This window comes from Lytechinus variegatus, chromosome 8 (assembly GCF_018143015.1).
Source record: "Lytechinus variegatus isolate NC3 chromosome 8, Lvar_3.0, whole genome shotgun sequence".
NCBI classification, from domain to species: Eukaryota; Metazoa; Echinodermata; class Echinoidea; order Temnopleuroida; family Toxopneustidae; genus Lytechinus; species Lytechinus variegatus.
Genome location: NC_054747.1, coordinates 6,731,721 through 6,759,632, shown reverse-complemented (window position 1 = coordinate 6,759,632; position 27,912 = coordinate 6,731,721). Strand labels below are relative to the sequence as shown.

The following is a 27,912-nucleotide window of genomic DNA, read 5'->3' as shown; positions in this document are numbered from 1 at the left end:
TTTGATAGTTGGGAATCCCTTAGTTGGGCCCCTCACTATTATATCAACCAAGATGTACATGTAGATATAACTACCGGTACATGTATTTGTAGAAATTAAGCAAAACAAATGTCATGATTTTCTTTACATTTGATTTTAATGAGATTTTCAGTGTAATGCTAGTTTGATTTTTTATTGCTAGGGTGGACTTCAGAGTTGCTTTGATTTATTAAAGATGAAATTATTTGCATACAATATATCGTCTCTGTAGTAGTTACTTGAGGTGTTTGTTGTGAAAACTCATCAGATGATTCATATGTTACAGTCAGTTTTTAAAATCATTTTGAGCTCTCTGTGGCCCATAGCTCCCTGTACAAATCAATTGACTGTTAAAGGGGAATCCAACCCAAATAAAAACTTGCTTTTAGAGGAGAAAGGAAAATCAAACAAGTTGATTGGTGAAAGTTTGAACAATATCAGACAAACAATTAGAAAGTTATGAATTTCTAAATGTTGTAAATATTAGTAATCACTATACCCATGGAGACTTTAAATTGGCCACATATGTGATGTCATAGTAATGTAAGGCAAGGACTACTCATCCATTTACTCCAATACATAAAATGGCTAAAATGATTTTTTTTTTCAAAACTTCAAATTATATTTTTCTTTCATGAGGACATAAAAAATATACTACCTAGGCAATATTTAGATTACTGCCCCAGGGGGAATGGGTACTTAGGAGAAAACCACAAATAACTTGATAATTAAAGTATGTGACCTATGGGGAAAGTTGTCCTTGCCCCTTGTCATAATTTACTAACCCAGTTGCAAATTTGAAATCTACATGGTCTTAGGGATCTTAATTTTGAAACAGCTTTAACTTTATTATTGCTTGTCTGATTTCTCTCAAACTTTCACCATTCTGTTTTATTTATTTTCCTTTACAACACATTTTATGAGCAAGGCTGGATTCTCCTTTAAGCTGAAGCCTATTACAATCAACCTATCAAATCTATTTGGATTGGCGGCTTACAGTTGACACGCCTAGAGAGCATCGGATTACAGTCGGGATTGTAACAAGAGTTTTTGGTTCATAAGAATTGGGGTTTATTTAGTTTAAACAAGGAGTTTTAAGACATAGAGAACCATCCAACACTTCCTTTATAGCCACTTTGATGCCGCAATGATAAAATGTTTCATTGTATATTTCTTGCAGATTGTAGACAAAAGATCCTTGTTTAACTACAGACTTACAGGAGGAGAATGACAAAAGGAAACATGCTTTTGTAATTATAATTACTTTATGCTGCTTCTGACTCATTGCTCACCTTTACAGGGGACACCAAAAATAAATGTTACAATATTTCTTGAAATACATGTACGATTTGAAATTACTCGACTGGCCACATTTTACCGCAGTTCTGACATGTAGCATTACAAATTAATACATTCCTACAAACTAATGATGATGTTTTTATAGGTTGGAAGTTTGATGGATTTTGTAAAATGTTGATTTTAAAAAATGCCAAATTATTTGATTTTATCACATTTTAAAACTGTTTATCATTCAAGATTTTGCTCATTTTCAGGACGCAATAAACCTTTGATGGTCATGTTTTCCAATGTTTGTGATCATATAAAATTGGAAATATGCCAGATATCTATTTTCAACACATATTACTGTTCAGTTTTCGCATGAAACTGGTGGCACCATGATCACCACCAAAGGTTACAGTGCTCCTGTGTATTTCTACTTCTGCAGATATTGGAAGCTACATGTATGTCTTTGTCTCTCAATCTCTATGGTTTTAAATACAGATTAGATCTTATGTTTGACTTAGAGGAATGAAACCTTTGGAACAAAGAATCTTGTGTAGAAACAGAAAAATCAAAGAATAAGAATAAAGTTTGAGAAAAATCGGACAAATAATGAGAAAGTTATGAGCATTTGAATATTGCAATCACTAATGCTATGGAGATCCTCCCATTGGCAATGTGACAAGGATGTGTGATGTCAATGATGAACAGCTTTCCCTTTGGTGGACTATAAAATACCCTCAAAATGTCTCTTTACTTTTTCTTATGATGATGATACAAACTTTTTATCCAAGATGTATTCTTAAAAAATATGTATTACATGCCCTCATGCAGAAAGAACACATGATCTATGGATAGATGTGATAAAAGAAGCAATTCAAGTGAAATATATACTAAAGTAATGGGGAGAGTTGTTCACAAGTGACATCACACATCTTTGTCACATTGGCAATTTGCTATCTCCATAGCATTAGTAATCACAATATTCAAATGCTCATAACTTTCTCATTATTTGTCCGATTTTTCTCAAACTTTTGTTGATCTGTTTCTTTGATTTTTCTGTTTTCACACAAGCTATCTTGTTCCAATGGTTTCATTCTCCTTTAATGTGCAGATTTGCCATTGGAGCAATTGTCACCAGAGCAAATGTTAAGGAACCAGCTAACCGTTGGTTAGTTTGGAATTGGTTTCCTTGGTAATGGACCACAACTATTTCTGTTTTTATCCTTTTCAAATCTTTCTTTTCTCTATCCCACATACACTACTAATGTACACCCATTTCAAATCTCTCTTTCAATCAAAAACCTTCACTTCTAACAATAAAGAAACACCAAACGAGCACATTTTTTATGTTTTGTCTTTTTATACATAATCATCAATACATTCACTGAATGTAGAGAGACACAAACAGCCAACTTATTCATAAATAACAATCATAAAAAAGGTCAATAGTTGATCAAACTCATAAGTCAATATCACTGTTTCTTACCAAGGAGAAAAATATGAATGGAAATACAATATTTATGACCAATGAATTTAGAAGATTATTTGTTTAAACAAAGGTATTTTGCACAAATGAAGTTTCATTTAGAGTGATGTGATGAAATGATGCATTGATCGGATCATGGTTTAGTATTAACATTTATATTTAGGTATAAGTTTCAAATGCAAGCATAAGCAAGCAATGCATTAATGATCTTAGGCATCATTTTCAAGCCCTGCATGTGTGTGTATGCGGGTGAGACATCCTTACAAATGATACCTGCCAACCTCTGGGAATGAAAAATTGTATTCTGCGATTAAACTGCATGCAAGCTAAAATGCGCACTGCTCTTGCATATAAAAAAAAAACATTTAAACATGTGTACATGTATGTCTCACCCTGGTTTTAACAAAGTGATTGAAAAAAAAACAAGTTACCTGAAATCACATTGATGTAATAACCACATTTGTGTAAGTTTTATGAAATAGAGAAAAGTATAGAGATGATTTTTCTCAATAAATTATGTTTTAAAAAAACCTACTAAATACGCCAAAAAAATAGTGGTTGACAGGTCTGGATAAGGCAAGAGATAGAGAGAGATGTAATTGAGTTGAATCCTAGCCTTACAAATAAACACACTAAAACTGGATGAAAGTTACTGGTGAACTGATGGTGTAGAGTTGATTAACGAGTTGTTATTAAAACAAACAAAAGAGAAAATGTTATGCCTCAAAAGGAATTTTGCAAGAAACTTACTTGCAATTGAAGATCGGGTTTTCAAACAGAGCAGATTCATCTCAACTTAAGAGATGCAATCTTCTTTCATAACCCCTTAAGAGTAATAGAATAAAAATGAAAAATAAAAGCACTGTATGCTTAGTTTAAAAGCATGAGATTGACAATCAAACCAAAGATAGTGATAGAAGATTATCTCTATGAAAAATGGAAAAGTAAAAAAACATGTAAAGTCAGCAGGTCTTGCTATACAAAGCTTAGCAATCAATCTTAAAACAATTGGTTCAATCATAAAAATCTCAATACCTTGTGGTTTAGGGTAATGGTGAGTGGTCTAAAGAACATCCAAAGACAGATTTGATCAATTGATAAAATATGACTCATTCCATCTTTGTGTGAGTTGTTATATACAAAGAAAATTATTTCTCATGAGATAAAAACAAACTTTGGTTCATTTAGAAAGAAGACATAACAATTATTAAAAGTGGAAGGATCATAGATATTTGATCACAAAAATACAGTCAGGTGCATGTAGTTTACAGTGAGGTAAAACAGTCTTCTGGAATTATGATGATTAAGATAATAAACATGTAAAAACTGGGCAAAACAAATGTGACATTACATCAAACACAAATGTATCAAGAAGTGGCAAGAAGTATAAAATAGCAATACACTGCTAACAAGCAATGAGAGAATGTGCAAAGATTAACTGTGTATTACCCAAGTAAATTGTGGTCAAATGTGAAGAAGTGCGTTAACAAAAGAAAGGTATGTACAATCTGTGAGGACATGACTGATTCAATTTGTTGCAAGTAATTTATAATCGTCGATTAACTTTAAGGAGCTTTTCAAAAGGTTGGTCAAAATCAGTCCATGTATATAGTACCACTGAGATTATCAATCCTATTCATTTAAATGTCTGAGTCATTCATTAGGAATATAATAATAATATATTAACGGTATATTTACTCAGGGTAGCCACCTCAGTTCTGAAACCTGTTCTCCCATCAGCAGGCCCTGCTATTATTTGTCATGAAAAGTGCAATACCTTCCATATTATTGCAATAACATGTAATAAAACAAGGGGTACTCCAAGATAAAAATATTTGTATCTAACTGAGAAAAATGCTGAAAATTTTATCAAATTTTGATAAGAGCAACTTTATTGAATTTTAGCATATAGCAATATTGTGTGAAAACAGATGTATCGTTGGTGGTCATCTGAACCGTTGTATTGACGGATACATTTCAGATGAGCACTGATGATATGCATCATGAATATCAATTATGTCGGTTGATGATATCATGTCCCCCACTTTCACTTTTGTTTTATTACATGAAATCATAAATATTTCATATTTTCATTCATATGGGTATGGTAAGCCTCCCTTGTAACAAATTAAGTTGCAGCAAGGAATATCTAATGCATTGAACCAGCTGTTAATCAATTTTTTTATTCTTGGATGACAAAATTTAAATGAACCTAATTTCATACAATAAAATTATGACAAGTGGGATATGACATCATGATTTTGCACATTGAATATTCATTGAGACATGAATGTTTTACCAAAATAATGCAAATCTTTAAAGTGTCATAACTTCATTTATTTCATTCTGATTTGATCAAATTTTCAGTGTATTGTTCATCTGATTTTTCTTTACCTGTTCGAATTATATAGATTTTCAGCCTGGGGTACCCAGTACACAGACTCCAGCATTGTGTGAATTCACTTGAAGGCATTTCTATATTATATAAACATGTATTTTTTTTTCTGAAAATGAAAGGTGAATTTTGAAATTGGTAAATCTCACAATCACAATATGTATTTATATCAAGTACTGGAGTCAAAGTACTGTCATTTTGTTGTTATAATAATTGAATACAAATGCTGTTCAATGGTTCATGCATGTAGGAATACTTTCAACACATGGTAATACATACAAAGTATGTACATTTACCATGTGTACATGTACTATGTACATGTAATATAAAAGTGAAGTTCAAGAAAGGAATAACACTGAACTGAAATTAAATAGAGAGTTTGTACACACAAAACATTAGTTGAATCTCACAACAAATATTCAAACATAAACAGACTCGTACACAGCCATGGGTAAGTAACAAAAACTAGCACAATAATAGATAAATACTGCTGAAAAATCAAATGTTTTCTCACTTACAAACACTATGTGCATTATCTACAATGGAGCAAAAAAAAAAAACATGCATACAGTATTTACACCAAAATTTTGTAAAGCATGATCATATTTGAAGCCGTTCTCATAAAATTCAGCCAACAATGTCCCTGGTGCAGTATAAAAATAATCTTTGTATTTACACATACAGATCATATAGAAAAACGTTTGTTTTGTTCATACTGATACATACATAATATAAACTTAATAAATATTTTAAAGAAGAATGTACAACATGAAATCTCTTAAAGAGGTAATGAATGTTCCAAATGTTAAATGTAATTCTTACATACATTTGAGATGACAGCACCTTAAACTATGAAAGAGACCAAAGAATCAAATAATGTTATATTCCTTTCCCATGAGAGGAACTTTTTCAGTTTGACAAGACCCATTCTATGTCTTAGCTTCTAGAACACTTTCACCCAAATGATAAAAATAGGTTTAATTAGCCCTATACAAGAAAGAACAGTCTTTGTCATATCGCCAGTGTACATATTATTTATCTTTCAACAACAACAATTACCATTATAATCATAATATTAATAATACTAATAATAATAATAATGATAATAATAATAATAATAATAATAAAATTGATAATAATAATAAAGGAATATTTATCCCGGGTAGCCATTTTCTCTCACTCAGTACAATTACAATTCATAGCATACATTTTGTTTAAAAAATGCACATTTAACTTACAAAGAATTAACTCATAATTAATTTTGAATTGAGTATGTTGTCTTTGATCATTCGTAAAGGACCAAAATCTTTAACGTATATACTGCCCACCCATGACAGAAGGAAGTATGGAACATTACAGTGATTTCATTTTATGAAGCAAAACGTGTTTTTTCAACAGCCCCAAGAAGTGTTTGAATTTGATCCAAAGCTGTTGTACCAGTTTTGTAGTCAGTCCGGTGTACTATTTGACCACTTATGAATTTTGTGGTTGCCCGGCATATTTTACGAAAAATGTCCCATACTTCCTTTTGTACTGGGTTTCCTGAAGTTACTCCCACTCTTTAACCATGACAAAAGGAAGCAAATATTCAAAATGGGTCTCCTTTTTGTGGGAAATGCTCAAACAGCAATATATCTTAACCCCAAACAAAAGACAACAAAATTAACATGTTTTTAAAATATCAATGGTAACTGTTGGCTACCCTCAATCATAAATATGTAAATATGTATTTTGAGTCCATGTTCATGGACACATGTATATATCGTGTATTTGGTCTGCTGTATTTCTCACTATTTTTCAAGCAGAGAACTACAATAGTGTAATTATTGAAAACTCTTGATATAGAAATAGGGGGTTGGTAGTTTAATAATTGCCATGGAAACGAGAGACGCCAATTTCCAAATCGTATGATGAAGTCGATTGGTACTGCATAGTGCAAGTACCACATAGAACCGTCTTCATAAAATCCAGTATGATAGAGATTTTAAAATTATTTATATATTAATTGTATCAACCTATTATAATTAATATGCACTGCATACAAGTCATGGTTCAGGAAAAAGCTAAATAATCAAGCAATGCATAATGGGTTTTTCTTTGCAAACAAGACAGCTAAGCTCTTCATTACAAGTATGTAAAGATGACATGGTATTGTGTCTGTGCATTCAGGCTTCCTACTCTTGTTTGTTCAGGGGATAAGCTGAGATTGTAAGCCACCGTTAACTCGCTCTTGTCCCATACTCCCTTCTGTGATGGGTTTAACTCTGAAAACCCAAGATACTTCCTTTTTAATATCTTAATTACTCATTAATTATGGTATTAAGGGGGTTGCAATATGGTGCAGGTTGTGTAACATGACTATTACAACAGTTTGGGATGAAAAAGTGAATTTTGAAAAAATTGTCCCATACTCCCTTTTGTCATGGGCGGGCAGTATAAAGGGAAACCTTCCCTCTTTTGGGTATAATCTTTAGGGAATGATCGTAAGAATGAAACACAGTCTTGAAAGAAGTTAAAACATGCATCAAACCTTGATTGAAGGATTTTCAAATATATATATGAAAATGTTTAGACAATATTATTAACCAAAAGCATGATCAGAAAGACATGATTCAAGCTGAAATACAAATATAAACTATTATATTGCTTCATAGAGCACCTATGGGTGTGTTGGGTCATACAGTGGATGTAAGCTTTGGAGGCTTGTTGACTTCTCTTGCAATGTCCGCTATTGCTTCATTCTTTACATCCTCAATAAGAGCTTGTTTCTTACGATACTCTTCAAACTCTTTCTTGAGCTCCTCACAACGTTTCTCAGCATTTTCAAGCTTTTCCGGCTTAACATCTTCCCCATTCTCATCATCAACGATAATCTTTTCAGGTTCATAATACCGCTTCAAGGCTTCCATTAGTTCTGTGTCAAGCCCCTTGTCAAACTCGTAGTTCTCATCCGTTGAATCATCTCTTTTTGTGTCTGAGACAGGACTCTGCGTATCTTCACGTTCTTCCTGAACTTCCTCCATGCTTGGAAAGCTTCGTCTCCCACGAATAGATGACGTATTGGTTGTGCTCTGTGACGTGTTTCGGCTCCCGTATCCACTACTCAATGAGTGTTGACTGATTGGTGATAGTGTTCTACGTGGTGGAAAGCTTGGCAGAGGACCTACAAGACTCTGATCTCGCCCGCCCTCTATGGACGAGAAGCTCTCATGGCTATTGTTGATGACTGAAGGTGATAGAGCTTGTGATCGATTGAGATCATTCTGAGCCGTTATTGGAGAGATGGTTTGAGGTCTTAGGGTATCCTCAAGTTGAGATGGTTGATCTTCCAAAGTACCTTGAAAGAGGAAGACATCAAAGATATTAAAGATTAAGTGGCAGTAAACAATGATTTCGTGAGAAAGTCTGTTCTAAAAAACCAAGGTTAAAGGAAACCAAAACCCAAGAATAGAAGCAATCTTATTGGAGAGAGTAAAACAAGAGGAACAATTTAAAACAAGTTTCGTAAAAATCGATTATAAAATAGGCAAGTTATGGACTTTTTAAAAGTCTTGTACTTTCAATGGGGATCCTCAAATTGGCAAACATGCTTCAAAATGGCTGATTTTGTGGACAACCCTCCATTTGTTTGTACACAAATTTTCAGATTTTCCCCTATATTTCACATCTCCTCCTGAGCTTGACATACATGGTGTTAATAAGCCAGTTCATAGTTCCTTTCTGCGCATTATCAAAAGATTCTACGCATGATCAGAGGAAGGTCATTTGTACTAATGTGACATGGTGGTTTAAAATCTAATGAGATGAGCACCAACTTTTGATGTCTTGATTATTCATATATTCTTTGGAATGGTGGTTTCATTTACAACCACAAAAAACAACAACGCATCCATGAACGACTGGTATTTCAGTTTGTCAAGTACATTGTGCAACATGCTATGATATGCATTCAAAGTAGGAATGCAACAAATGCCTTCATTAAGTGTTCATTGGTGTGCTATTCTAGTCACCTGGTCTATTGACTTTCTCCGTCCTACTATGTAAGGCAAGCTTACGTAATATCTTGCTTTGAAATTTGCCTATCATAATGAAAGAAATAAAGGTCATTTGACCAAAATTGCCCAAGAAGTAACTACAAACTGGTCTATTATATTTTTCCATGACATATGCTTTGGATGCCAAGTTTATTTTGCTCATTTCTCACCAATTACACGATATCTTCCAGAATCCTTTGGCACTTAATAATAATTATTATTATACAGGCATATTTACCCAGGGTATCCACTCCAGTTCTGAAAACTGTTCTCCCAGTGGCCCTGCTTTTATTGCTATTACAGTGTATCTATTGCATGTATCTTTCATAAACTAAATCATTGAAACATATTTGACACTGACAGAGGCATTCTCTCTTAGAGCAGATACCTGTGAGACATTCTAAACATGACTATCATAGTTATTCAAGAGGAAAACGTAACAGAGTAGCCCATCTTAACCAACCTTTGTAAAGTGAAGGTAAAAGCTCAAGTCCACCACAGCAATATGATGATTTAAATCAAGAGAAACAAGCATAATGCTCAAAATCAAAATCAGATGTATAGAAGAAAGTTATGACATTTTAAAGTTTCACTTACTTTTCACTAAACAACTACATGCAAATGAGAGCAAAATGGTGTCCATCACTTTTTCTTTGGTTTGTTATTGTTTGAATTATACAATTCATCTTTACAGATTTGACAAGAAGGACTAAACTTTACTATAGCCATAAAATGATAAAACAATGGTAATTCCATGTGTGCAGGGAGGAATAAAATGTTGTTTCACATGACGATGAGGAGAAAAAAAGAGTATTTCATATTTCATATAATTATATACATGTACAAAATATATAGTGAGTGGGTGATGCCATCAGTACTCCAGACCTTTCATATTTTACATCCGATTTGATGAAATTTTCTGTGTTATGCTTGTTGAAATTTTGTTCTCTGAAGATAAAAATAAATGTACTTACTTGCATAACTATGGGATGAAGGTGATCTCCAATGTGATGACCTTGGTGACTTTGCTCTAGGGGTCATCGATCTAGGGGTCATCGACCTCGGGGTCACTGACCTCGGTGACATTGACCTTCGACCTGAGCTATCGTCTAACCTGACATCACTATCTTCTTTGCTTTGAGTTCTTTGATAATTGCTGACATCTTGAGAAGCATCATACCCATCATCAGGGTACCTGAACGTCCTATCATCAGAAGATGGAGAGAAAACATCACTGTGAACATAGGAGCTAAAGCGTGATGACTGCACATCCGTGTCATATGGACTTTGGTAACCTGCCGATGTGAAGTCCCGTGAACCTAGTGGGCTAACCGACACAATGCTGGGATCACTGTACACATCTGCACTTGCTCGTATCATATCCTTGTAAGGTGAAGCCTTCCGAGGGTGTGGCACTTCTGGCGAAGGCTGCTGCTGAGAGGAGTACTCATAGGATGCACCAGTAGGGTACTCCTGGAATTCCATAGGTGTTGGTGTGATACTGCGACCGCTAACTGATCCCGCTATCGTACTCATACTATCTAATGCACTGGGCGATAGACTCCGCATCCTTGGCACATCGGTGGAGTAATTCTGTATGGACACCCGAGCAGCTTGAAGATCTTTCCTTGTACTATGTCTATGCATTTGACGATCTATCACAGGATTTTGCCCAATCTCACTCATATCCTCTGTCCATAGTGAAGTATCCTTCCCTGCTTGTTTTTGTGTATTATCCGGAGCATGAGTATACCTTGGAGGTGTTTTCTGTCCAAATGTCTGCAATGTTTGTGATCCCCAATCACCAGGCTGCCTCATTGCTCGGCTGATAGTACCCTCTCTACTCCCACGTAAATCATCATCTGAGCTCATAGCACTCAATAACATCTGTCCATGATAGTAAACATAGTCACCCCGTTCATGACGTCGTTGTCCTCCTAGCGCTGAGTTAGTGAGAGGTTGATCCTCTCGACCACTAGAGGTACTTGGAAAGCTAGTCTCTGAACCATGCTGTAGCCGGTGTTGTTGATGTAGCTCTTGTAGGTAGCCATTTTGTTCTGACAAAAGAAATGGAGGCAATATATAATATATCATATACTGTCATGAGTTTCAGCAGATATGAAAAATACATACAGCACATGAAAGTTGTGAAAAAATTGTGCAATTAACTTCCAATCAACATGAATCAACAATATACATAATTGGGAGGATTGATTAAGTAACCTACAAACCAACAACAACATGTGACAAAGAATAAATTTTAACAAAAGAAGCTCATAGGCCTGAATCACTTCACATTACATCCCACGCACAGTCTATCCTAGAACATCCTCAAATACATGTATGCTTGTTTATGTTTATAGACCTAGGGATATTTTACAAATGAGACTTAGATTTGATCTTAAATTCAAGTTGCTTGTGGTAGAATGCATAATTGCATTGGTCAGATCATGTATAGAACAATCAATGATACTGATCAATTAATATCAAGTGCATGTCAACATCTAAAGGCCACCGCACACCTTATGACCCGACCAGTCGCCGACTGGCTTGTGACTGGGTGAGGGGAGATGTGACGTCACAGCTCTTGTCAGCTAGAGTGTCGAAGACCGGTCAGAGACAAGTCGCAAGGAAAATCAGAAGGATTTGACATGTCGAATCCTTATGACTGGATCGCAAGCTCAATCCAACCCCCAGCCAATCAGACAGCAGAGTTGCATAACGCGTATTATGATAAACAACGTGCATACGCAGTAGTAAGCGCAATTTCTCAGTTGCTATGCCAAAAAGCAAAAAACGCATGCGTGAGTCGCAGATTGGATCGCAAGGTGTGTGGTGTCGAGGCTTAGGACTGCCTTGCGATTCATCTCCCCTAACTCAGTCGCAAGCCAGTTGGTGACCGGTCGGGTTGTAAGGTGTGCGGTGGCTTTAAGCATGCATTTAAGTCACATTCTTTGTGAAACCCTCCTTTGAATTCATTCAAGATATCTGCAACAAACAAAGCATTTCATTTTGATTGAATGAAGACTTTACCTGAGTTTTCTCTGCTATTTGTTGGTATCAAGGTGATATCATTCACATCTCCATCACTACCAACCATCCTTGGGGATGTGACTGAAGAATGGCCGTAGTCCAACCGACGACTGACCGTCGGTATCACTTCCTCCTCTCTCTCAGACTCCACCCTGTAGCTGGCTGATCGTTGGTCCATCGATCGGCTAAGGATGCGGTCTCGGAAGGAACGTTTCTGGGGTCTCAGGGTGGCGGTGGTATGGTGGCCGTTGGCGCTGCCATTAGTGGTTGCCGAGGGATCGGAGAGGGATGGGGAGGCACGGTTCGGTTTGGGGCTGAGTTTGATTTTTAATTTGGTAAGGCTCTTCTGGATGGCACTAGGCCTTGGTTCAGTAGTGCTGTTATAAAAGGGAACATTCACTTCATGATAATCAAAGAATACATGAAGAAATTTACAGCCAAGTCACAAAAAGTTAGCAGAATTTCAATTAATATCAACTACCACAGAAAGAAGCAGGTAATCAAATATGTGTTTCTAAAATCAATATAGGGTTCAAAGGTCATGTGAATTGACAACTGGATGCAGATTTGTGAATATCATATTCATCTTAGATATTGATTGTAACTTGGAAGTGAGGTGTAAAATATACATTACATTTCATCAAAACAAGTCTATGAACCAGTGGCGTACCTAGGATTTTCCACAGGGGGGGGGGCAAATTCGTCCGCCAAAAAAATTGACAAGAAAAAAGGTCTTCAACCACAAATAAAGGATTTCGTACCAGAAAAAAATTTGACAAGCAAACCCTTGCATGGGTTGTATCTCACCAGGGGGGGGGGGGCAGACTGCCCCCCCCCCCCGTAGGTACGCTAGTGCTACATGTATGAACCAAGGCTTAAATCACATTCATCTCTGCATACAATCAAAGGTTAATAAAATCAGTGAATATGACAACCAATTAAATATTAAAGGAGAATGAAACCATTGGAACAAGATAGCTTGTGTGAAAACAGAAAAATCAAAGAAACAGATCAACGAAAGTTTGAGAAAAATCAGACAAATAATGAGAAAGTTATGAGCATTTGAATATTGCGATCACTAATGCTATGGAGATAGCAAATTGGCAATGCGACAAAGATGTGTGATGTCACTTGTGAACAACTCTCCCCATTACTTTAGTATATATTTCACTAGAATTGCCTCTTTTATCACATCTATCCATAAATCATGTGTTCTGTCTACTTGAGGGCATGTAATACATATTTTTTAAGAATACATCATGGATAAAGAGTTTGTATCATCATAAGAAAAAGCAAAAAGAGACATTTTGAGGGTATTTTATAGTCCACCAAAGGGAAAGTTGTTCATCAGTGACATCGCACATCCTTGTCGCATTGCCAATGTGAGGATCTCCATAGCATTAGTGATTGCAATATTCAAATGCTCATAACTTTCTCACTATTTGTCCGATTTTTCTCAAACTTTCTTTATTCTTATTCTTTGATTTTTCTGTTTCTACACAAGCCTATTTGTTCCAAAGGTTTCATTCCCCTTTAAGAAAGGTGTAGAAAATGTGTAGATTAGTAGAAAGAAAACTTACTTTGTGTTATTAGGAGCAGTATGGGTTTGGGATTCCACTTGACCACCTACGGGAAGGACATAAAAACACATTCAAATCAAAACACAATGCAACATGCAGACACTGACAAACATACATAAATGTCGTCTCCCCAAATTTTAATGCCAAACATGAACCTATGTATCAAAATAAAATTCAGCTTAGTAAATGTGGACACCTCTAGTGTGTGAAATGTAACTGTGGAATTATCCCTCCAACAGTATTTTTTCACTTTTGCTACATGCATGCATAGTCTAGTTTACACTTCTTGTCATACCATGGAGAGTTTGAAGGTGTCCTCAATTCTAATGTGCTGTTTTAAATTAGTGTCCATGTTTGTAGGTGAATGAATGTATGATGGGACACAAATAGTATAAACTAAAGACAAAGCTATTAAACAATGTAAAAATGTGTTAAACATGATGACAACGTTAGTATATGCAGAGCTCGAACAGTCATTATGCATCATTTGGAGCACAAAATGTTCCAATAATGTAGGTACTTATGTTTGAATAAAAGATGTAACCTTAAAATTGAAACAAATTTTACCAAATGAAGTGCATGTCACATTGTTCTTTTCTGCAGACATCTACAGGATAAACTAGAAATATCACAGAAGGTGATTAATACCTATGCTGTTACCATGGCAATGCAGTTTCCAACACACTTGGAAAATTAATCTTGCATGCCTCAACCGAAGATGAGTATTTTTGCCATATTTCAAGAGAAATGATTATAAAAATGGGAAATAGTTTTCCTGGGTTTTTTTTGCAATGCTGTTACCATGGCAACTCAATTCTAAACACATTTTGAAAAGGGTATTGCATGTTTTTACCCAACGATCAATGTTGGTGCCAACTTTCATGAACACTGGCTGAAAACTTGGGAAGTATTTTGATCTGCAATGAGTTTTCCTTGGTTTTGGGCCATAAAATGCAGTTACCATGGCAACACAATTTCTGACACATGCAAAAATCTTGCACATCTTTACCTCAAAACCAAAGTGTGAGCCAAATTTCATGAGAATTGGTTAAAAACTGATGGAGTAGTTCGAACCTCAAGATTTTAACCTTATTTTCACCATATAATAAGTTGTTACCATGGCAACACAATATGTGACTCATGCAAAAAATGTGTCTTGCACATACCCCAAGACCTTTGTGCATTCAAAATTTTATGAGAATTGGTTAAAAATTGAGGAAGTGTCACTGTCACTGATTCCTTGGTTTGGCAGGGGTATAAATATAAGAACATTTAAACACATACCAGATTCAAAATATAACAAAAAACAAACAAACTCCTTGAACCTAATTTGAAAGTAATGTCAAATGTGGACCAAAAACAAACAAACAAACAAAGAGGCTACATGTAATTTGAGCCTAACCAATGCTGTCATCAGGGAGTAAACTTACTAAAGAAATATCGCTTCTTCTTCTCTTTCTTTCGATGAGAAATAATGATAGCCATGGTGAAGAGGAGGAGGGCGATGAGGAGAAAACAGAGACCACCGATCACCCCTGCAATGATTCCTGGGGTCGATGATCTCGGCTGGAACGTTGGGGTTGGGATATACACACCAAGATCTGATGGAAAGTGAGAAGAAGTTTAAATTGATGAGGAAATGAACTTGATGCATATAAGATATATGAACCAGTGAAATACACAACAGGACATAATCTAGACAACCTAATGAGATAAGAGTTTGGAAACAGAAGCTTCAGCCTGCATATAGTAACATATATAAGTATATAGGTAATGTAGAGTCTAAATTACCGTAAGAGTAAGTTTACTTGAATACAGGTAAGACATAGTTAAGATTGATCTGATATTAAACAGCCTTAGAACTTCATTTTTTTGATACTGGAACGAACATGCTGACAAGTTTTAAATTGCTATTAATCAACTAACTTTACTAAAGAATCTTAAGCAAAGAAATCTGAAATCCCAAAGTTAGCTAAATAAAATCTCATCATTTATCTCCTAGCTTTATATTGACTCAATTAAAGGTAATTACACACAAGGAAGTTGTAGCAAACACTGATCTCAAGAGAAAGACTTTAAGATTAAGGTCAAATGACCCCATATTATTGTAGAACTGGTTTATTTACATAAACCATACTCTGTGAAATAATGAAATCAAAGAATGAAAAACACAAGTAAGCTCATGTGGGACACTGCAATATTATCGTTTGAAAAATGACCCAAATTCTGTCTTTATTGCCATGCCTCTTTGGTCTCAGCAATTATAAATTTTCTACCAGAATAACTTGGCATATATATTTTTTCATAAATATTTACACATTAATGGTCATTTTATTAGATTCTGTCTGAATTCATTTTTAGATTGTAATCACAACTGGTAGGAAAAAAAGCCTTACCTCTAGTATCTCCTTCTACAATCAGACTTGGATCACTGAAGGTTGCTACAGTGAATGCAAACACACGGAAATGATAGGTCTTATTGGGTTGAAGATTCCTGAGAAGCACTCTTGTGGTATCTACACTAATCCTATCTTCTAGTATAAGCCATGGTCCAATGATCCGATACTCAATGGTGTAATGGTTAACATAGTCTGACCAACGTGAAGGAGGAAGCCAGGAGAGATACAGACCATCTTTATCAGAAGTCAAGGTTACATTCTCAGGAGGGGATGGTTTGATATCTGACAAAAGAAAAGAGGATTTCATTAGAAATTATCAGGTCTATTTAATTCATGTACTTACCCTCTTCAATAGGGTCATGCACATAGTATACATTCAGGTGGCATTATCAAATTCAGAGCTGCCAACCTGAAAAAGATGATGACATCAGTATTTTCAATGAAATACCATGAGACAACACATAAAACAGAAACTTTAGAAATCAGTATTTTGCATGAAACCATCAATATTCTTCTTATTTTTCAGTACTAAATACTGAAAATCCGTACTACTTGGCAGCTCTGTATATTGAATGTCAAAGTAATATGACTCAAAATTTATTAATATCACAGCTACAGCTAGAAAAGAATAAATTACAGGAAAATATATTAAAACACTGGGGAAGCTGCACGTAAATGAAAATTGAATTCACTAACTGATTGTGTACAGAATCATTATTTTAGGATGATCAAAGCTAACACTGACAGGTTCTGGGCCCCCTTGCATAAAAGTTACTATTATGGTAACTACCATGGTAATGCTGACCAACGGCTAGGGTTGCAAAATTCCCGGGAATTTTCACAGTGGAAACTTTCCATGGGAATAAACGGGAATTTTTTGGGAATTTTGGGAATTTTCGGCAATTTTCGGGAATTTTCAAGAAGTGTTGGGAATTTTCAAGAAATGTTGAGAATTTTCAAAAAGTAGCAATTTTCTGATATTTATATACAGGAATTGAAAGGATTGCCCTGGCAGATGATGCTTGATTGTGCTTTGTCAGCAAGTTTCAAGCCAAATATAATGCTAAGACAGTCAGACAAGGCAGAATTTCATTTAAAAGATGAATTACAGTATTAATTACTAGTTGAATGATATGTGCGATGGCAGTACATGTAACACTGCAAATGCTTTACACAAAGGATATACATTGTTCAAGGATTGATGCCTCTTGGATATTCTGATCTTTTTGCAGATGAGAATCATTATTAATAATTATGACATTATTGTTATTAGCATTATATTATTATTATTATATTATCATTACTTTATTTCTCATTTATTTCTGCATAACAGAAGTGAGAACTTGGTGCTGTTTGCAGCATTAATCTGATGAGTATAAATAGGCCAACAGTTTTCTGGTCCAAGCTTAAAGTTAATTCCAGTTCAATTATCCCTCTATTTTGTTCATTATTTTCAAAATACTAGATCAAATTAAATGAGATTGTCATTTAATATTACAAAAGATATGAGATTGATAACAAGTTTCTCAATCTCAATCAAGGTCAAAAGTCATTTGAGGTCAACAAACTTTAATAGTGCATTTTTTTTCTCCCTTTGTGAAAAATTATTCATCTTGACTGTTTTCAATGTCAGCCATTATAATATTGTTATTTCTTGCCCCTCATTTTTTTTTTGGGGGGGGGTGGAGGGGGCATCAGAAATAAATTGGTAATTCAACATTTTTCGTTCCTGGACCTGATTTATCGCATTTAAAGACTCAAGCCAGTGCCATAGCTGCTGGTGGGATTAGTCTGCTGTCCAAAACTAGTCTGCAGGCACAGGCCCTGATTGAAACTTTGATCAAAAAGTGGGTCTCCATGCAAAGACTAGCACATAAAATCTTGCTGTTTCCTGAGTGTGAGGGCCTTCAGTTTACAAGGCATGAGTAGGCTACACGTTCAGACCTTTAACTCGAGTGAAGGCTTTACACAGCAGAGTAAGTGCAAACCCTTCACTCGAGGAAAGTGGTCAGAATATGCAGCCTAAGGTTTCTGCCAATGACTTGTGTACAGAAGGTCCTTTTGTTCAACAGAAAGTTGTATTCGTGCTAGTCTTGTGTGAAGTCCCACTTGTGGATCAAAGTTTCAATAAGGGTCTATGCATGCAGACTACATGCAGGGGGCAATGTTCTCCTCACATGTTATTATATAATGGCAGGATCTCACATAAAAAACATTGACATTTAAAGAAAAATAAAAAAAAGTGTTTTTTTTATTTTTTTCATTGAATTGAAAAGCTTAATTTTGTACATAATGCTTCATCATGTTTACTGGATACATACATGTATATGTACTCTAATGTATTTAGGTACAGTTTGATGAATATTTTATACCCTGGGCAATTTAAAGAATGAAGAATAGTATAAATACAAATGGAAAGTATGATATTTGAGAATATCAATTTATAAATTTGTATTTAAAAACAGAATTTATCACTTTTCGTGAAAAATGAAAATTCCCAAAATTCCCGGCAGCTGAAAATTCCCGAAACTTTCCATGGAAATTTTCCAAAATTTCCGGAAAGTTTCCAGCCCTTTGCAACCCTACCAACGGCCAATCAAAATCAAGGATACCAAGCGAGTGGATGGCAAACTTTCATGCAACGAGGGCTGTGATATATAAAAGAATGATCCCTTACCTTCTGGTAACGGTACTACCGTAGCACCTGTAGAATCAGTAGGGTGAACAAAGCTATCTGGATCTGGAATAGATGAAGTCACATTGTTATCATTATTATTTTGTTTTTTACAAGAACTTCTGTCTTTATCTCCTAAGAGACTTTTTTTTCTCCTTGAACCAAAAGGTCGTCCCTATCACCAGTCATATCAGCCAAACCCCTACTTTTAACCAAACATGAAAATTACCATATGATGGTGATTTTTTCTAAGGTCAGCCCTCCCCCTCCCAACTTCCAAAATCGTTCTGCAGCCCCTGCAATATCATCATCATCATAATCATCATCATAATCATCATCATCATCTTCACCATCATCATCATCATTATCATCATTACCACCATCATCATCATCGTCACCATCACCACCACCATCATCGTCATTATAATCATAATCACCATCATCATCATCACCATCATCATCATTACCATCATCATCATCGTCATTATAATCATCATCATTGTCATCATCACCATCGCCATCCTCATCATCATCACCACCACCACTCTTACCTTTGGTAGTTGCAGTAACTGTTTCACTTGGTTCACTCCCACCAAGCTCATTACTGGCTGTTACAGTGAACTCATAGAGAGTGCTTGGTATGAGACTGTATATTAACATTGATATGTATGTAGCAGGTATAGAATGAATAGTTGTCCAAAGGCCTGAAGAAGTCCCTATCTGTCGATATCTACAAGCAAAATATAAGCAAAGTAATTGTTAGTTTTTCTCTCTTGTCAGCAACAAACAATAATAATACCTACTAATGGTTATGCTACATACAGTTACACCATACACAAGTAAACTTGAATAAGAAAACCTTCCAACATTCATCAAAGCAATCATTTAGACCAGATTATGCAAAAACTCTTTAAAATCTAATTTCTCCTCAGTTTAACAAATTCTATGATCCCAAAAGATTTGATTTACCTGAATAGAAATTCAGTAAATAGCCTTACCATACAAAAGTAAATAGTCTGAACATGTGAGTCTGAACACTAGCCTATAAAACCTCTTCATTTTATGAAATTGTTGAAATTCAAGCCTTATTTCAAATAACCATAACTTTGTTATTTCATGACCATTTTCTGTAATTGAGGTATCATATTTAAGAACAGCTATTGAACTTTTAACAAGTGGAATGCCTCTGGCCGTCTCACCTGCATCACGCGGTTCAATATAGCAGCAGTGCTGACTATGAATACTACTCTAACTCGCACAAGATGTTCAGTGATACATGGTTACTCTTATGTCCAAGTTTAATGAACTAGACCACTTTTTATGAACTAGACGAATAAACTTACAGAGATATGATGGTGGTTATTCAACGAAAAACCCCAACATGGCCAAAGTTCATTGACCTTACATGACCTTTGACCTTGATCATGTGACCTGAAACTCGCACAGGATGTTCAGTGATACTTGATTACTCTTATGTACAAGTTTCATGAATCAGATCCATAAACATTCAAAGTTATGATGGTAATTCAACAGATACACCCAATTCGGCCAAAGTTCATTGACCTTTGACCTTGGTCATGTGACCTGAAATGAGCACAGGATGTTCAGTGATACTTGATTACTCTAATGTCCAAGTTCAATGAACTAGACCAATAAACTTTCAAAGTTATGATGGTAATTCAACAGATACCCCCGATTCGGCCAAAGTTCATTGACCCTAAATGACCTTTGACCTTAATCATGAGACCTGAAACTTGCACAAAATGTTCAATGATGCTTGATTACTATTATGTCCAAGTTTCATGAATCAGATCCATAAACTTTCAAAGTTATGATGGCAATTCAACAGATATCCCCAATTCGGCCAAAGTTCATTGACCCTAAATGACCTTTGACCTTGGTCATGTGACGTGAAACTCAAGCAGGATGTTCAGTGATACTTGATTAACCTTATGTCCAAGTTTCATGAACTAGGTCCATATATTTTCTAAGTTATGATGACATTTCAAAAACTTAACCTCAGGTTAAGATTTCGATGTTGATTCCTCCAACATGGTCTAAGTTCATTGACCCTAAATGACCTTTGACCTTGGTCATGTGACATGAAACTCTAATAGGATGTTCAGTAATACTTGATTAACCTTATGGCCAAGTTTTATGAACTAGGTCCATATACTTTCTAAGTTATGACATCATTTCAAAAACTTAACCTCAGGTTAAGATTTGATGTTGACGCCGCCGCCGCCGCCGTCGGAAAAGCGGCGCCTATAGTCTCACTTTGCTTCGCAGGTGAGACAAAAATGTGATTTTCTTTTTGAAACCCAGATACAGCCCGCCAAGTGACTTTTTGGAATCCCCTCTTCAATTTTTGTTTGCTCACTCATGCATGAATGAGAAATAACCTGAGAAATTTCTGATGAAAGAGGAGATTCTAAGCTTTACAATGGTAGGTCATTTGTCTATTGTATTTGTGATTCAATTAGGATATATCATCGATAAATCTCGGTTTCATTATTTCTGGGACGCACTCTATATTATCTTTAAGTGTTGATTCCGTGTTTGATTTGCATGTTTAAAGGAAAATCAATTAATATAAATTTTCCAAAAAATAAAAAATATTTGAAGTAAAAAAAAATGAAAACAAAAAGGATTAGTCAAGCCTATTTGACAATTTCTTTGAATTAATCCCCCTTTAACCATTCATTATTACATGTACTATACTATACTCAGGTGGTCTTTAACATTTTCAAATAAAGGTATATAATTATACATTTCATATTCCATTATTCAAACATGATTTAATTCCACTTGGTCTATCTGATAAAACAATTCATTTTCTACAACCCAGGAAGCAAACCTACATTGGCTATTTAAAAAAAAATAATTTTTCTAGACCAAGATTCTTTTTGCTTATCTTATCTGAATAATGATTAGACAATGTAGTTACCTGATAGCGAATGTTTGTGTTCTTCCTCCATCATAACCAGACTCCCAAGAGATGTATGCTGATGTGGAGCTGGTTACCACGGCAACATTGGTAGGAGTATGCGGGCTTGTAGCTGCAGTTAAAAGAGATAATACATTGATTACATCAATAAATGACCTAATGATTGAATGAATCTTTATTCCTATAAAAAATATTCATATACCGGTACATATATTACATACATGCACATAGTGTGTTACTAATAGGTTCCTGAAAAGAAACAATCATTCATTTGAATCACTGGAGAAGAACACCAAAACCAAAATTTGATTTTATCAAAATCGGATGAAAAACAAGAAAGTACACAGATACAGTGCATATACAGAAAAATTAGGACATGAATGGCTTTCTATACTTGAGACCGATTGGATCAATGAGTCCCTGAGGATGTCACATCTGATTAAATATTGTTAGCAAGCCATCTTATATTATCCTTTATCTTTTTATCAAGACTTGAATCCAAAAAACTACCATTCAACACAAAGTGATTTTCTTTTTAAGAAATATGGTTAAGTGTTCAAATGACATACTGGCTAAAATGTCTACATGTAGTTATGACAGATATGCATTCACATCAATGTAATAAATCAAACACATACAGCTCATATGATACTCATCAAGGTCATGTGACCAACCAAGAAACTTACGAGAGACAACTAAATCTGCTGATGCTATCACCGTAGCAACCTGATTTGTTGCCACACATTCGTAGGTTCCATGGTCATCTTTACTGATCTTAACAATGTCCAGACCATTCTCTGTGATGACCGCTCGAATAGACAATTCTCCATTTACCTGCAATATTACAACCATTCAAACAGATAAAGCCTACATGTATTTCAAGTTATGGTAAAAATCCCCCAAGAAGTTTTCAGCTAAGATTTCATGATTTCACAAAGATAAGTTTATTGCAATTTACCAGATCTAGATCTATGATGAGATGTGGTAATAACTAATTAACCATGATTTTAAAAAAGCTTTATCATAAAATAATTGTTTCCTTCAGTTACTTTCTTTCACCTTTAAGGCATGTGCTGTAATATGGTTATGTGAAGGATAGAGAAAAAACAAATGTTTTATTGGGAAAATTTACAGATTTTCAATCGAAATAAAACATCTGCATTAGTTGTTTTTCTTGCTTACATTAAATCTCTTCTCAAACGTGTAATGGGATGAAAATTATAGGATATAAACTTGAAAAACAGTTTTTAATATTTAATTATAAGTTTGTAGAGGATGTGTTTAAAGGAATAATTTACATTCAAATGAAACCATTACAGAGGGAGGGTGCTAAAGGCCACATTTAAAATCGTGCTGAAAAACATCCAATGACCACTACACATTTGTTATATTCATATTACCTACTATTTAGACTGGCTTTAACCCTTAATAAGACTAGGAGGGGGGGGGGCTGATTCAACACCCCTCTACATTTTTCATGATAAATCCACCGCAGAAATTTTTTGACCACATCGCTCGCTGACTTTTTGCTTTCAAGTCTTGCGCAACTTTTTGAGACCAAAATTTGAAAAACTTGGGAACGTGGTCAAGAAATTACGCAATATTTCATAAGTGCATGCAGACACGAAATTTCTCAAAATCATGAATTTGTGTACAAATTCATTGCAAATAGCGTTTTCAGCCTAAATTGAAAAATTTATCATTATTTTTCCTTTTAGCGATTAAAATAAATTATTTTCACTTGTTTATGGTCAAAATAAAGTTCCTGCCATTTTCCATCTAAAAATACAAAAAGTTGAAAAACAAATACATAAGAAATTTAGAAAATAATAAAATACATAAGAAAATAAATGTGATGTTGAATTTTTTTAAAAATACATTTGATCAGATTCCTACGAAGAGTCTGTGAACCAAAAACTAGCATTTAAGGAGAATTATTAAGTTAATTAGAGCAAACTTTTTATTTTAATAGGGATAAATTAGCATAGAGTTTTTTCACAATATTTGATTTTAGAGCTTTGTACATTATGCCATGGGTAACACGCATGCCAATTTTCATCGTCGAAATAGCCCAGTCTATTTAGAGTTAAGCTTTTTTCCAGTTATAGAATTCCCCCCCCCATACTCAAGTACCTGTAATAATAATTGGCTTTTACATCACGCTTTTCTACGACTGCTCAAAGCGCTTCACAATTATTATTACCCGGTCACTGGATTCATAGCATTCCAAGCAGCCTGTTAGGCGCACACTTGCTAAACCAACCACAATGACGGGTGTTTCCTACCGCTACCCAATTAGCACCTGGGTGAGAGTGGCAAAGTGTGGATTGATGCCTAGTCAAAAGACACAAGGCCATGGTGGGATTCGAACACACGACCCTCTGATTACAAGGCGAGAGTCAGAACTGCTACACCACGGCACTTCCACCTTATGACGTGAGGGATTAAAAATAAACATGGGTTTTACAGGATTGATTGGATAAAATCGAGAAAGGAGTAATTTGTGTAATAATGAAACGGGGGGAAGTGAGGGCCTACCTTTCTCCATGTAAGTCTGGTTTCCACTGCATTCTCTATAACGTTACATGGCATAGACACAGAATCATCAATTGATTTCTCATACATTGCCTCTGGTTGAACGCTGAATTCTGGTGGATCTAGACAGAAAACAAACAAGGTCAAAATTAGTCAGTAAAAACATTGACAAAGCCCCCATGATATGCTGTCTAGCTTACTATTGGAGCTTTCAAAATTCTGCAGTTTTCCTTTCAAAATCATATGCTAACATATATGACTGATATAAATCAATAATAGAACTGTAGATCTAGGAACAGAAAGGATAATATCAATCATAACAAAAATTATCATAATACAATTACAAGGTAGATTTATATAGCATATATATGGCAGAGGATCCAAAGGGCAACTATTGTCACCAAGGGTTTAGCTCAAGTTACCGCTTCATTACAAACACCAGATACATTATTCTTTCAACCTCTCCCGCATTGAGAGCAGCAGAATGTAGACCAATATCTTGCTGCAAGAACCCATGACCCTAGGAACCATACTTACCAATTACAATAAGACTTGTTGGTGTTGATTGGCCAGCAGTACCTAGATCATTGTAAGGTGTACAGGTATATGAACCTTGATCATTAAGAGTTGCTTCCTCTATTATCAATGACCCTTCTTCACTTGTTGAATACCTAGAAAAACAATTGATCATGCTTTCAATTCATATATATATTCTTTACTTATATGTAAATTCATATATTCTTTAGTTTTATGTAAATATTCTTTAGTTATATAAATTCATATGTTTGCATTCAGATTCACAATGAAATCAAACACAGGAAGGATTTCACTATTTGTTATAAGCTACTGAAATCCTTGCATCTGAATGGATGAATGAGTGAGTGTATATCACTGATAAGACTAAGCATGACTAGATTTATTTCTTAACAGATCATTTCAATTGTAGCAACAATTAAAATAACCCTTGAATTTTCTCTTCTCCTTATTGTCAAAATCCAATTTTCTTGGAAATGTTCATCTCTCCTTAGACCAAATTGCAAAGTATAGATAAAGATAGTCCTCTTTTTCATTACAAAAATTGATCTCCCCCAAGCCAACTAAATTGACTCTGTGATGATGTCATACATACATGCATGCTCTTCCTATTTCCTTTTATATTTTTCTGGATATACTTTCCCGGCAAAAAAAAAGGATAGTTGAAAATATCTCTGGATTTCTAGACACTAACCTGCTCGTTTGAGTGATTCGAATTTCCGCCTCATCTTTTCTCCATATGGCGTAAAGAAGGGCGGGGTTGGCGCTGGTATTACATGGGATGATCGCATCCTCTCCATGAGTTGCATACACTATAGTTGGCATGGAAACGACTTGGGCAGCATCTGGGAAAGAAGAGCACAAATCATGGTAGAATCATCAACTGTCGGCTTGTTCACCGAGAGTCATTACAAGATAATGAGCAACGTGTGACTAAGAGATATGAGTAGTTCAGAAGGGTTCTTGCTCCATTGTGCACTTTGAAATCAACATTGAAATTATAGCTAAAAATCAGAGCAAGAAAATTACTACCCAATAATTAAAAACCATTGAGAGGGCCTGAATATGTTTGTTACTTCTGAATGAGTTCTCATTACAGTTCAATGTACTTCATAATTTTCAAGTTTCAAGGAAAATGTATCTTAGAGAGACCTACCATTCAATTTTGGTGCCAATTTCTAGTTTTTTTCATTTCCATCAATTACAACCTTAGCAAAGAATCAGTACAAAGTTTCATAAATCAATATTTCCTAAAAAGAGCTTGATTGTTGTACATCTGATTAAATCACCTAGGTGTTTGTAATTAAAAAAGTTTTTCAAAATGAAAATGTGTGTTCTTCCACTTAATTTAATATCAAGAACTAAAACTAAACAATCATGAGCACTTTACAATGATACTCACATTGCACATCTAAAAAGGCACTAGCAGTAGGTGGAATCCCTATACCATTGGTAGGGGTGCATGAATATATACCCCTATCTTCTCTCTGTGTACCCCTTATTAAGAGCTCTCCAGCAGTATTAACCTCAACTCTCTGATTAAGATGTTCAACATTCTGAACTAAAAGGCCTTCATAGAACCATTGTTGAGTGAGGTTATCAGGAGAAGCTAAGGCCTCACAGGTAAGGGTAGCTAACTGTCCTAGAGTCACAGATGTATCTTCAGGTGGGACAAAGATATATGGTGGTCCTACAGATAAAAACACATAGAAAAATCATCATTTCACAAATTAAGGATTTGAAAAAGACATTACAAGATCATAGGAAAAGGCTGAGTCAGGAGAGGGGGCAAAAATTTATGGTGGCCAAAACATAAAAATATATAGAGTTCTGCTTCGCAGTTAAATCAGGGAAGTGTATAACACTTCCGTGATTTAATACAGAACATGAAATGCAATCACTAAGTAATTCAAATTGACTGAGGCAAATATGCCACTCTGTTTATACCATTCATAAGAGGTAAGAAGAAGATAATTTGACAAACTGGGGTTTGACCAACATAAAAGGAATCATAGTCCTTGGAAACTTCCCAAGAAATGTCTAACTGGCTGGGAGCAAGAATATGTAATCATTTATTCATGTCTCAAATAAAAATGAAAGTATGTGATAATGCTTCATACCTCTTAAATAACCAAGTTCTCAGAAATCATATGTAAAAAAGTAAGACTTTGGTATTACTTTTAGTGAAGAATTTTTCTTGTCTCACACAATATGGTCTTGTAATTTCTTTCAAATAGCAAACATTAAACAAATCATTGCCAAAGTTCTCAGAGTTTTGAAAAGTAGCTACAGATATACGAGAGGTCAATGGGACAAATTTCTCACATGTCTCACCATGGAAATCTTCAATTATCATCTGAAATGCTGCTATAGTTTTTAACAAAAAAATTTGCTTTTACACTTGGCCTGGTGCATAAAAGTTATGGTAAATTTACCATCCAATGGTAACTGTGTATTGTTACTATGGTAGATGCCATTGGATGATAAACTTTCCATACCATTTTCTCATGAGCAAAATTTTCTTTATTAACTCTGTAGGTGGGGATAAGTGGCATGCTAGCCCCAGGTTTATAGTCTGGGATTAACCCTAAAAGGACTGGTGGGCCATTATGCCCCCCCCCAACACTTCATGCAATATTTCCCAAACGCAAAAAGTTAGCACCACAAAATTTTAAGACTTTTTTCTTCACAGTCTTGTGCAACTTTTGAGACCAAATTCATGGAAAACGGATATAGCATCGTGACGCCAGGTGACTTTTTACGAGACAATGTCATGCCAAAAATGGCTTATTTTTAGAATGTGTACAAAGTCAATGGGAAATGAAATTCATGAAAGGGTGATTATTTTTCGTTCTAATTGGTCTGCTCAATTAAGGGTTTAATAGTCTGTAATAATCTCAAAACAATGAAAAACAAAAGATGACAAAATAAAGAAATACATAAGAAATTCTAAAATCAAAGATATACATTTAAAAAAAATTGGCTTTGCAGTT

At 35.0% G+C, this 27,912-nt stretch overlaps 1 protein-coding gene across 1 annotated transcript in view; it reads right to left on the bottom strand.

The window, feature by feature from the left end:
* Positions 1–7,623: 7,623 nt before the first annotated feature.
* LOC121420604 (protein turtle homolog A-like) overlaps positions 7,624–27,912 on the bottom strand; it is an 83,322-nt gene continuing 63,033 nt past the window's right edge. Inside the window, exons 4-17 of the mRNA XM_041615266.1 lie at positions 26,322–26,609; positions 25,614–25,764; positions 24,923–25,056; positions 24,389–24,507; positions 22,537–22,684; positions 21,851–21,962; positions 19,455–19,633; positions 18,907–18,969; positions 16,227–16,511; positions 15,261–15,431; positions 13,831–13,876; positions 12,251–12,627; positions 10,192–11,274; positions 7,624–8,520 (exon numbers count right to left, since the gene is read on the bottom strand). Coding sequence (XP_041471200.1) covers positions 7,859–8,520; positions 10,192–11,274; positions 12,251–12,627; positions 13,831–13,876; positions 15,261–15,431; positions 16,227–16,511; positions 18,907–18,969; positions 19,455–19,633; positions 21,851–21,962; positions 22,537–22,684; positions 24,389–24,507; positions 24,923–25,056; positions 25,614–25,764; positions 26,322–26,609 — 3,818 coding nt within the window. The 3' untranslated portion in view covers positions 7,624–7,858. The remainder of the gene's footprint in view (positions 8,521–10,191; positions 11,275–12,250; positions 12,628–13,830; positions 13,877–15,260; positions 15,432–16,226; positions 16,512–18,906; positions 18,970–19,454; positions 19,634–21,850; positions 21,963–22,536; positions 22,685–24,388; positions 24,508–24,922; positions 25,057–25,613; positions 25,765–26,321; positions 26,610–27,912) is intronic.